Source organism: Aotus nancymaae, unplaced genomic scaffold (assembly GCF_030222135.1).
Source record: "Aotus nancymaae isolate 86718 unplaced genomic scaffold, 86718_ANA_hifiasm-v0.15.2.pri h1tg000059l, whole genome shotgun sequence".
Lineage (NCBI taxonomy): Eukaryota > Metazoa > Chordata > Mammalia > Primates > Aotidae > Aotus > Aotus nancymaae.
In genome coordinates this window covers 29,877,591-29,889,832 of record NW_026988473.1, presented here as the reverse complement: position 1 = coordinate 29,889,832, position 12,242 = coordinate 29,877,591, and the positions used below count along the sequence as shown (strand labels likewise).

General features: G+C 35.1%; 1 protein-coding gene across 1 annotated transcript in view; it reads right to left on the bottom strand.

The window, feature by feature from the left end:
• The window catches only part of DCDC1 (doublecortin domain containing 1), a 498,476-nt gene that overhangs the window by 447,940 nt on the left and 38,294 nt on the right, over nt 1–12,242 (bottom strand). Inside the window, exons 3-5 of the mRNA XM_064365537.1 lie at nt 5,315–5,584; nt 3,923–4,079; nt 3,306–3,468 (exon numbers count right to left, since the gene is read on the bottom strand). Coding sequence (XP_064221607.1) covers nt 3,306–3,468; nt 3,923–4,079; nt 5,315–5,584 — 590 coding nt within the window. The remainder of the gene's footprint in view (nt 1–3,305; nt 3,469–3,922; nt 4,080–5,314; nt 5,585–12,242) is intronic.

The following is a 12,242-nucleotide window of genomic DNA, read 5'->3' as shown; positions in this document are numbered from 1 at the left end:
ATCCAAGAATTTTCACTGTGTCATAATTAAACAGAAGATTCAGGAAACTGTGAATAAAACCTAAACTACATGGTCATGAATGAGAAAACTTAATATGCCTTTTCAAACAATTCACTGACTTCATATTCATAATTTCAATGAATTATTAACAAATGTTAGAAACTTTAAATGCCAGAAGTACAATACCTAGTAAGGCATCATTATCAACAGTATTTATATGAAATATTTATATTTTCCTGATCTTTTCCATATACAATTAATGTTTCTGATTAGGTATTCAACTTTAAAATGTAAGAATTATTCTAATACTGCATTTCAACAAGGAATGCTTCATGTCAGGCTTGACCTTGGCCTGATCTCCATATGAAAGCTTTGTGTTTCAAGGTATGTGATGAATAGCTCTCTGGCTTTCTATTCGATTCAATGCCACTGGTTGTCAACAGTGATGCTCAAAAGGCATAGTAAAATAGTTAAAATATCAGAGATGTTCTGTAGGATTTTTCCTCTCTTAGTAAATCTGGAAATAGTTCCTAGGCAATTTTCTACATTGCTTTTCCAATGAAAAAGAAAAACCAATGAAGTATGGAAAGGTAATTGCCAAAATATATACTGACTTGATTAGCCTTCCAAGACCAGAAATAAAATAAGATCCATTTGATTTATGTTGTAAAATAGTGTTCTCAGTGTGAAGGATTTATAACTTATCTACTGAGTTTAAGTTCCTTAAAGGCCAGGACTTCTATCCCTATCCTGGGGCACACATAGTAGGTACTAAATAACTATGTATTGATTTAAATTTTGATTGAATTGCATTAAATTGAATTTAAATCGGAGATGAAGAAATAATGATAAAAAAAGAAATCAGATTATGAGCCCCTGCTTTTCTCTTTCTCTGACCTGGCCTAGTATCTAGCATATATAGACTCTCGATAAATGTTTGTTGAATGAATAAAAACCTGCAAATTAAAATAATGACCAGTTACCAATTGTATACAAAATATTCATGTTCATTTAGAAAGATACATCAGTAACACTCAATTCTGCCAACTGATTTTCCTATTTACCTTTATCATGTTCAATTTTCCAACTTCTGATCATGTCTCTTTAAGTTCATCTACCACTTTCAAAGTTATTCGTACATGTTTTTATTTTAATGGTACACTTGTGGCTAGTTGGAAAACTATTGATTTATCTATCAATTTATCTATAAAACAGATGACAGGAGGGTAGTCTTCAAGCTGATTTAGGTGGTTTGAAAAAGTGTACGTGAATATGTGAGTGATATGTAATGTATCACTCACGTTAAGTTAAATATTACCTTTCATATATAAATGTATATATATTTACATTGATATTCTTAACATTGTGAAAGAAACCAAATATAGTTGTTTAAGCTTATCTATAAGCTTAACTTAAATGAATGGCTTTTCCCCATTATACTTATCCTAACTCTTTTTAATGGACATGTAATATGCTAGTCTGTGTCCAAGCTCACCTACAATTTCTTTTCTCAAAAGACAAGGCACATCTGCCACCTGCTCTACTCCGTGTCCCAGCAACAACTGTCGAGCAGCATAAAGATTGATTATCAGTCAAAAACCATTGCACAACACCAGATTTTGGTGGGTTAAGCTTGCTGATCCAGCAAGAGATGGTGTGAAATTTTCAGGAGTGTGTGCCAACATTTTGGTGCTAAAAGAACAGCAGTGCATGTCACAGTGAAACACAGCCAAAGATATGCAGACAAAGCAGAGAAGTTTTTTGTTCTGGACTTGGCTTTTGAAAAGGATAAAAGAGAAAACACAAAGTAGGAGGAAATTAGTTGGTACATTTAAAAATCATCCACCAAGCTCAGTCATGTATGTGACATTATTATTTTAGGCATACATGTCCAGGAGATTTTCTTCTTAGCTTAGCTATAAATAATTTTTATATGTCTCTTCTACAATACCATTATGAAAGGCAAGCATTTCTTAGTAATAACAATAATCAAAGATCTTAATGAAGCAATATTTACATATATAGCTGAACTTTTTTAAAGTCACAGAAAAGTATTTGCCAACTAAGACTCATGTTTTTATATAAGCAAATGATTCAATTAATATAAAATTAAGGCATCCAGCCATATTTTAAACTTAAAGCAAAATGTGAAAAATATACGAGTCTACACGATCACATAGGTAATTTTCAATGAGCATTATAGCAACAAGTTTCTTTACAAGAACCAAATTATCTTATATTTTCTATTGAATTCAAGAAATTGCTTATTTCCTGAAGATCAAATATTATTAAAAAGATAGAAATCCTAGTATGATTTTATACAATAACATTAACAGAAGATTTTCATCACCTAATCTATAATAAACTCCAGAATTACTTTTCTTCTACTTACGCAATTACTGCCTAGACTTGCCTTTGATTCACTAGCTTTAGAGAAGTTGCAGAAAAAATTACTTCTAATAAAGTATAAAAAGCATAGGAAAGTATAGCAGTTAGACATACTGAATTTTTATGGCAAAGTCCTTATTCCTCATGTTATTTAAATCTGATTACCATACATAGCACTTGATATCAAACTCTGGCTACAACATGCTTGGGAGAATATTCTTAGAGAGTAGTGCTTTCATTTCACTCTTAAAATGTATTCCTTTCCACTGAAGAAAGAAAAATGTTATTTTTTTTTTAATTTTAGAAAATCTCCACATTTCTGAAATGTTGGAAGCAATGAACTTTTTGGAAAACCTTAACTGAAAATGTGTGTAGGATTATATTTTAAGGTAAAAAATAAATAAGCTGGAACATTTATTATGCTAAATGTTATTAGGAGAATCATATGTATGTAAGAAATATATGTTCATTATTGGCCATATTTTCAAAATTATGTTGATACCATCTGAAAAAAGATCAAGAGTGTAAATGAATAAATGATACTTGAAACTTTGAACTATTTTCTGAGAGAATAAGTCTAATGAATTATATCTGTTGAGTGTCACAGAAACTAAACAGTAAATTCAATAATCTCTGATTTAATTTATTATATTTTCACCATTTAACCTCCTGCAGGCTCCCTAATGTCTATTCAGATCTATATTAAATTAAGCACCAATGCTAATGAAGGGCAATAAACGTGGCTGTCAGTGGATTTTTCTTTCATTAAGCACATTATCCTCTTACTGAGCTGTAAATGCGTAAACATTAGTTTTGTTAAACCATGCAAAAAAGACAGGATGAAGATCATTTTTTAATTGCACCCCTTAAGCAATTTACCATGTATTGGGGTAGGGTCTTTTTAAAATCTTTTTTACCTTTAATTTTTTTGAATGGATCTAAAATGGGCTCTCCCGTTGAAACATAAACATCGGCTTCATGGGGTATGTCTTCAGGTTTGAGCGCTTCCTTGCCGTCTGCCAAGAACACTCGTCTTGCAGCCATGTTCAGATTCAGCTTTTCTGTGCATTCTTTCAGCAGCTAGAAGTAAGACAAAGTGATTTATGACAAAGAAAGTAATACATTTCCCTCAAAACAAAACGTTCTAATGATCAGAACAGAAACCCAATTGAGTTACTTGCCAAGTTTAGTAACTTGACCAATATAGTTATTTTCTAGCAGTTGAAAATATAGAAATAAAAGGTAAGTCACAGCATGAAGCATATCTAATTACTGACTAATTTTAATCTTTAAATGATCTGTCATTTTAATAACGCTACAAGGTATAATGCCATTGTATTTGTTTAATTAAATACACTATATATTAAATTTGTTTTAAAAAAGGAGTAAAATTCCTATGGAATCTACATATATATAAGCAATCTGCAGATTCAGATTCTTAAAAAGAAAATATTAACAATAAGTTTATCATTTTTTTAATTTTAAAGACAGGAGGGAAAAAATAAAGCACAGAAAACTTTGGAACACTAGTTACCAAGGTGATGGTTGGTACAGTAACTTTGGCAAAGATTGTTCTAGATCCATTTTTGTAAGCTATTACTTTAATCACTCTTGGTTGAAGTTTGTGTCTTTGAGACAATCTCTGCCAATTCTCGGCTGACTGAAATTTTAAAGAAGAGAATTCTGCAACCCTGAAGAAAAAGAAAAACAGAAAAATTTATGCATGTAAAAACTTTTAAATAAATTTTATCCTGGATATTTTTAAACAGATATAAGCACTAAAGATTGTTCCTATGTATATAAGGAAACAAAACTTTTTATAGGATAAGATTGTTGTTACAGAGTAACACTGTCACTATTTAAATATCCAAAAAAATTTAAAAGCGTTTGCCAAAACTGCTTATATAAAACCTATATCAGAATAAATGATTTTTATCATTTTACTTATAAACCACAACACTCCTTTAAAATATATATATATATATATAACATACAACTAAAATTATATATATATGTTATGTTCTGATAGCAAAAAATAGTAATATGGTCTTAACATCATGAAACAGCAAATGGCTAAGATTCTACCCAAGTTTTCATGTTGATCAAAGTTCTTTAATATTTTGAAAAATGATTTGAAATTCAAAAAGATTTGATTTTAAAATTTTATTCCAAGGTTAATTGTATTGCTATCATTTCAAATTGTTTGGAAGTAGTAAAAGTGAAAATTTCTAAGTTTCATATTTGGGAAAAACTAATTTTGATCTTTATGATTTTTCTCAGCAAAAGTATGTGGTAAACTGACTAACACGTCAAATTTTCTTCATAATTCTCTAACTAACCAAGTTAATTCGTAATGACACAGAAGCAAAGTAAACATTTTAAAATAAAAATGTCACATAAATTAAAAACAACATATCCACATATTCAAACATCTGAAAATAGTGAGGTATTAGTTTCTTGGCTTTATTTTTGTTTTTACCAATGTTTTCTTCTGTCTATGAACTCTTTTGTTAACAGTTTATGATAACAATCTTGATGTGAAAACATATTTACAAAATATGTTTTATAATAATTTCATTTTACTCGATTCTGTTTCAAACTATTGGTTAAATGTCAAAAGAAAGCAGTTTTATATTTAAATAAGTATCATGTAAGCAAAGAGATTTCATGATCCTAGCCTGATTCTGCTTCAAATATTCTTTTCAGAGTTTCTGATTACTCAGGTTGAAGTGTATCTCATATTTCCCATAGTGTAATTAACAACATTCTACTCTGGTGCTTTCAAAGAAAAAAACAAAAACAAAACAAAACCCTAGAGCTGTGTTATATTTTAATGTCTGAGATAGTCAACTGAAATATTATAAATTCTATTCAAAGGAAAGACTTCAACAGTAGGTTAAAAAGAACAGAGAACAGCTTTGATTACCTCAATTGACCCACTGGAGCACTGACAGGTCTGTTTCTCTTGGATGCTGATATAAAACAAGAATTGTTTTTACTGTTTGATTTGTAGCTATGTAGGTCTGATATTTCCTCATGGCTGTGATCTGATGCTGTTTGATGTGTAGAGCAATCTTGAAGTCCTGACCCTTCTGATACTGCTGCTGAATGCACAAGTCTGATGGGGCCAAACTGAGGCTGCAAATAATCATCAGTAGTTTTAATAACTGCTTTTTCCTGGGATGACATAAACTCTCTGGAAGAAACAATGCATGGAAGAATACAATTAATTGATTTGTAATCATACAAATACCACATAATAACAAGTTGTATGCTATTTGCTACACAAAATACTACACAGTTAGCCATTATTTTGTTTAATGCCTACAATATTCCTGGGAGTGTGTATTATTTTTATTCCCATTTTACAGATTTAAGAAATTGAGGCTCAGTGAGGTTAACTAATTTGCCCAATGTCACATAATCAATAATTGTCAGGGTGGGAATTTGAACCCAAGCCTATCCTAAAACAAAACCCACATTCATAACCATTAAGCTTCATTGCTTTACTTAATTCAACCAAAAGGAAGCTTGCATAATGTTTAAAACAATTTAAGCATAATTTTTAAATTCTTAGGTCCACTTTATTTCCTAATAATTAACACTCTGCTGTTAAAAACATGTGGGTCCTATTCTAAAGAAACTTGCAAACAATCTCCCAATAGAGAATATATGTTAAATAAACTGAAACTGAGTAGGTATTAACTTTAAGATGAAAAGAATTCTTGAAGGCCATTTTAGAATGGGTGGGAATAAAGTCAGTAAAGGCTTCACAGCATCCTGGAGATTAACATCACTAACTCATCTTGGTTTCTTCAGGACTGTCCCGGTCACTGATGGTCACACATTCCAGGAATTCCCTCAGTCTTAGACAAACTAGGACAGTTGGTCACCCTACTGGTATTTAGGCTGGAAGAGTAGTATTTGGATGAACTATGATATGTGAACAGGGGACCACATGACCTGGAATAATATATTAATCTATGTAGACACCAAGTTAGGAAGATGGATAGGTATAGAATGTACTGATATGATAAAAATAATATATGTTTCAACATATTTGCAAATATTGAGCTGTGTGATGATCAGGCATAGAGGATAGTCAGGTTCCATGTATTACTGTAATTGGAAGTATCTTTGCACAAACCAAATCTGCGTCTTTCCAATTTGCTCATTCCTCAATAGTTATTGCATAATATAAGCCCCCCCAAACACACCCCCAATTGTAAATTAACATATGTTCAGTGTCAAAAGCTCAGCAGAGACAGCCTCTTCTCCAAATCTTTCACATCCACAAATGTCATTATAATCACAATTATTTCTTCTGGCCTACCCTCTTTATGCTCACAAAAGAGTAAAATGGTCAATTATTTCCTTTGAAAAAATGAATGGTAGTCACATGTCACAGGGAAAATAGATGTGTGTGTGTGTGTGTGTGTGTGTCTGTGTGTGTTGACGCAGCAGACCAAGGAGAACTACGCCGGAATTCAAGCAGTTGTATTCTGTTGTTGTTGTTTACACATGCTGCTATCCAAGTCTGCCCTAGACTGAGTATAGTACTGGGGAGAGGAGTGGCCTTCCCTACACTCTGAAGTTCCAACCAGGTTCAAAACTGTGGCAAATAGAGCCTTGAAAGGGTCTTTGGACTCTAGCTCTGGGAAAGGTGGGACCTCCCTTCAGACCACCTAAGTTACTCAGATTTTGGTAACAGTGGTGGGTGATGGCTTATGGTAGCAGTTATTCCAAACTGGCAGTGTTTCTGCAGTAACAGTAATGGAGCTTCACATGGTCATCAAGCTCTTCAACCTGAGGGAAGAACAGTAAACAGCCAAGGGAAAGAATCACAGCTCTCATATAGTTCCCAGTTTCCAATAAACAGTTACTTGAAGAGAAGATTCCCATATTTTTTAAATGGAATTCCCTACTTAAAAGCAGAATAAGGTGTCTTTTTTAATCAAGTATTTTGTTCATTGTGAAATATTCTTATAAATATGCTAATGATTTTAATATAATACATTATTCCACCACCACAAGGCAAAAGGTTTTTATTTTTTCATATTCTGAAGTTTTAATCATGTTATATCCTCAACCCTATTGCCTTCTGACTTAACACTGTTTTATAACAGTTTTATAATATTATTCATGTTGCTCTATGCTCTTTAGGGATTTTGCTGGAATGTAACATTTTATCAACTATGTTGATATGGCCCTATTCTATCTAGTTATGCATATGTTATCTATCATTTTTGTCACACACATCTTGCTGGTCTTCTGGTAACAGCACTTGCATTATTTCAGGAATGCAAATTCTTCCAAACTCCACATGATCCTGATCGGGTTAGGACAATGGATTATAGGAGATAGGAGATTTACCCAGTGAATGGTAGAAATAATTACATTTAAATATATGGTTCAACTATATATTTATCTACTATCTGGTTATCTCTAGTAATTTATATTTAAAAGTGGAAGAAAGGTTAGTTTTTCATGTTAAAGAGTTAATATTGCTGGGCACTGTGGCAATGCCTATAATCCCAGCACTTTGGGAGGCCAAGGCAGGTAGATCACCTGAGGTCAGGAGTTCAAGATCAGCTTTGTGAACATACAAAATATACAAAAATTAGCCTGGCATGGTGGCAGATGGCTGTAATCCCAGACACTCTTGAGGCTGAGGCAGGAGAATCGCTTGAACCTGGGAGGCGAAGGTTGCATTGAGCCCAGATCGCACCACTGCACACTCCAGCCTAGGTGGCAGAGTAAGACTCCATGTCAAAAAAAAACCAAAAAACTAATATTATTCATCCACTATAAATAGTCTTCAGCTTTGATTTGTTTTACAACATTGATGACAGATTTTCAGTATTTTTTTTTTTTTTGAGACAGAGTCTCACTCTGTTATCCAGGCTAGAGTGCAGTGGTGCGATCTCAGCTCACAGCAACCTCTGCCTCCCAGGTTCAAGCGATTCTCCTGCCTCAGCCTCCCGAGTAGCTGGGACTACAGGCATGTACCACCACACCCAGCTAATTTTTTTTCTATTTTTAGTAAGAGATGGAGTTTCACTATGTTAGCCAGGATGCTCTCCATCTCTTGACCTCAGGACCCGCCTACCTCGGCCTCCCAAACTGCTGGAATTACAGGCGTGAGCCACCACACCCTTCCTCAGTAGTTCTTACACACTCTCAAACTCACCTTTTTAACAATTGACATGTGTTTCATAGCTGTTACGTGTTGGAGAGGATGATCACATACCTTGCAAAGCCAGCTTATCCCACATGAAAATTAAACGCACATAGTCAGTTTACGAAATTGGTGCTGGAACGAAGGGTGTTAGGTTCATTTAGCTTTGAAGAAACAGAGGTACACTTAGGCTTCAAGTGATAAGGCTTATTATGAAGATACATAGAAAGTTTAAAAAGTAAATAAAACCACTCCTGCAGGGCACAAAGAGAGCTGGAAGGCCATTCATGGCTGAGGATACACTAGTGACTTAATTCAAGTAGACTCCATGGTTTTTGACTCAGCACCTCCTATCTCCTTCTGTGTCGACCTGCCTCTTCTTCATACATTATTATTGTCTGATTTACCTCTAACCTCCTCCTCTTTCCTCATGCCTTCTGCTAACTTCCTCTATGTGTCTCCTCATTTCTATGCTAAATTGCTTTCTTCAGTCTCTGTCTACTATATGACTTACATTCAACTTTCTCAAAGAGTTTAATTTCATCACTACCCAGGATAGGACACCCCTGTTGGGTAGAACTCTCATGCCAGGCAATCTCATGCTACTGGCAAGCCTGCATATAGGAAAGTACCTATCAGTGGCCCAGCTAGAGATAGGACAGCAGGATACACCCTGGAGGTACACAGGAGGTAGGGTAATATGGGCTCTCAGTGCCTCCCAAACAAGGAAAACATAATTGGCAGGGGACTTGCATGGTCTGTCTGGTATACTAAGATGAGTAGAGACACTATATATTGATTGATTTTAAAAGTATTCACTAAAATACATAATATAATTTAAATTTCTGCCAGAAGTGTTTCAATGTAACAACTGCTGAAATAGTGCTCTGATTCTTGTGATTATTTTAACATTAGTCATTCATTTCTAATCACAGATGACTATAAGAATATAGCACCATGATTGCAGGCCCAGTCTCTGGACCATCTGGCTCAATAGTCTATTGTCAATGTTGCCCCAAAGGGATGTGGGTCAAAAGGAAGGATCAGGTTCCTCGATAGTCCTAAAGACGGCAATCTTGAAGGTGAAGAATTTAACATAAACAACTGCCAGCATGATAACCTGATCATCATAATACAGGACTTTATTACATTCTCAAAATCCACCCCATTTATTTCTGAGAGTCCTCAAAGCAGTACATTATAAATTTCTAAAAGTATCTCCTACATCCCTATAAAAATATGTTGTTACATTTAGAAGACCCCATCGTCTTAGCCCAAAACCTCCTTAAACTGAAAAGCAACTTCAGCAAAGTCTCAGGATACAAAATCAATGTGCAGAAATCACAAGCATTCCTATACACCAATAACAGACTTAAAAAGAGCCAAATCAAGAGTGAACTCCCATTCACAATTGCTATAAAAAGAATAAAATACCTAGGAACACAACTGACAAAGAATGTAAAGGACCTCTTCAAGGAGAACTACAAACCACTGCTCAACAAAATAAGAGAAGACACAAACAGATGGAGAAACATTCCATGCTCATGGTTAGGAAGAATCAATATCGTGAAAATGGCCATACTGCCCAAAGTAACTTATAGATTCAATGCTATCCCCATTAAGCTACCAATGTTCTTCTTCACAGAACTGGAAAAAACCACCTTAAACTTCATATGGAACCAAAAGAGAGCCTGTATAGCCAAGACAACCCTAAGCAAAAAGAACAGAGCTGGAGGCATCAGGCTACCTGACTTCAAACTACACTACTAGGCTACAGTAATCAGAACAGCACAGTACTAGTACCAAAAGAGAGATATAGACAAATGGAACAGAACCGATGCCTCAGAGGCAACACCACACATCTACAACCATCCGATCTTTGACAAACCTGATGAAAACAAGCAATGGGGAAAGGATTCCCTGTTTAATAAATGGTATGGGGAAAACTGGCTAGCCATGTGCAGAAAGCAGAAACTGGACCCCTTCCTGACACCTTACACCAAAATTAACTCCAGATGGATTAAAGATTTAAACATAAGACCTAACACCATAAAAACCCTAGAAGAAAATCTAGGCAAAACCATTCAGGATATAGGCATAGGCAAGGACTTCATGACTAAAAAACCAAAGCATTGGCAACAAAAGCCAAAATAGACAAATAGGATCTCATTAAACTCCAGAGCTTCTGTACAGCAAAAGAAACAATGATTAGAGTGAATCGGCAACCAACAGAATAGGAAAAAATTTTTGCAATCTACCCATCTGACAAAGGGCGAATATCCAGAATCTACAAAGAACTAAAACAGATTTACAAGAAAAAATCAAACAAACCCATTCAAAAGTGGGTGAAGGACATGAACAGACACTTTTCAAAAGAAGACATATAGGAGGCCAACAAACATATGACAAAAATGCTTATCCTCACTGGTCATTAGAGAAATGCAAATGAAAACCACATTGAGATACCATCTCATGCCAGTTAGAATGGCGATCATTAAAAAATCTGGAGACAACAGGTTGGGGAGAGATAACATGGAGAAAAATCCCAGATATAGGTGATGGGGGGATGAAGGCAGCAAACCATCTTGCCATGTACGTGCCTATGCAACAATCCTGCATGATGTGCACATGTACCCCAGAACCTAAAATACAAAAAAAAAAATTGTTGGTAAGAGTCACAGCTGTTTCCACTCTCTTTCCTCACTGCCTCTTTGCTGCCACGTCATAAGAACAATGAGGTCCATGTCAAGGCGATAACTCAGAGTGTTCACAAAGACTCCACTGCTTGTACAGGGATAATGAAAAGAAACACCTCTCCAACCCTGTCCTAGTAAGTCACCTAAACTCTGAAGCAGCTCAACTTGTGGGTAGAGCCCCAAGGAGTCTTCTTTGAACAGTTCCATCAGCTTTTGCTCTTACTTGCCCAATTACAGGGACTCTCATCCAGGCCAGGCAAGTTATAAATTGTATATCATGCCCTACATATTGATAATGATAGTAACAATACTAATAGCTAATGCCTCTATAGCATTTATGTCAGTCACTGTTCTAAGCACTTTATATATATTTATCATTTCATTCTCACAGCAGCCCTATATTATTATTCCCCTTTTATAGATGAGTAAACCAAGGACTTATGGTGTTTGAACTTATATCTACAATCTTACTGTGATGGTTAATTTTATGTATCAACTTGACTAGGCAATAGGATGTCCACATATGTGAGGAAACATTATTTCTGGGTGTGTCTGTGAGGATGTTTCCAGAAGAGATTAGCATTTGAACTGGTGGATCAAGTAAAGCAGATGGCCCTCCCCAGGGCAAGTGGGCATCATTCAATCTGTTGAGGGTCTGATTAAACCAAAAAGGCAAAGAAGGTTGGAATCTGGCTTCCTCTGCCTTACTGCTTCAGCTGGGACATTAATCTTCTCCTGTTCTGGTCACTCTTGTTTCTCAGGCCTTCAGACTCACACTGGAAACTACACCAATGCTCCTCTGTCTCTCAGGCCTCTGAACCACACCACTGGTTTTCCTGGGTCTCCAGCTTGTAGATGGCTAATCATGGGACTTTACAGCCTCCAGAATTGAGTGACCCAATACCATAGCGCCTCTCTCTCTCTCTCTCTCTCTCTCTCTCTCTCTCTCTCTCTATATATATATATATATATATATATAT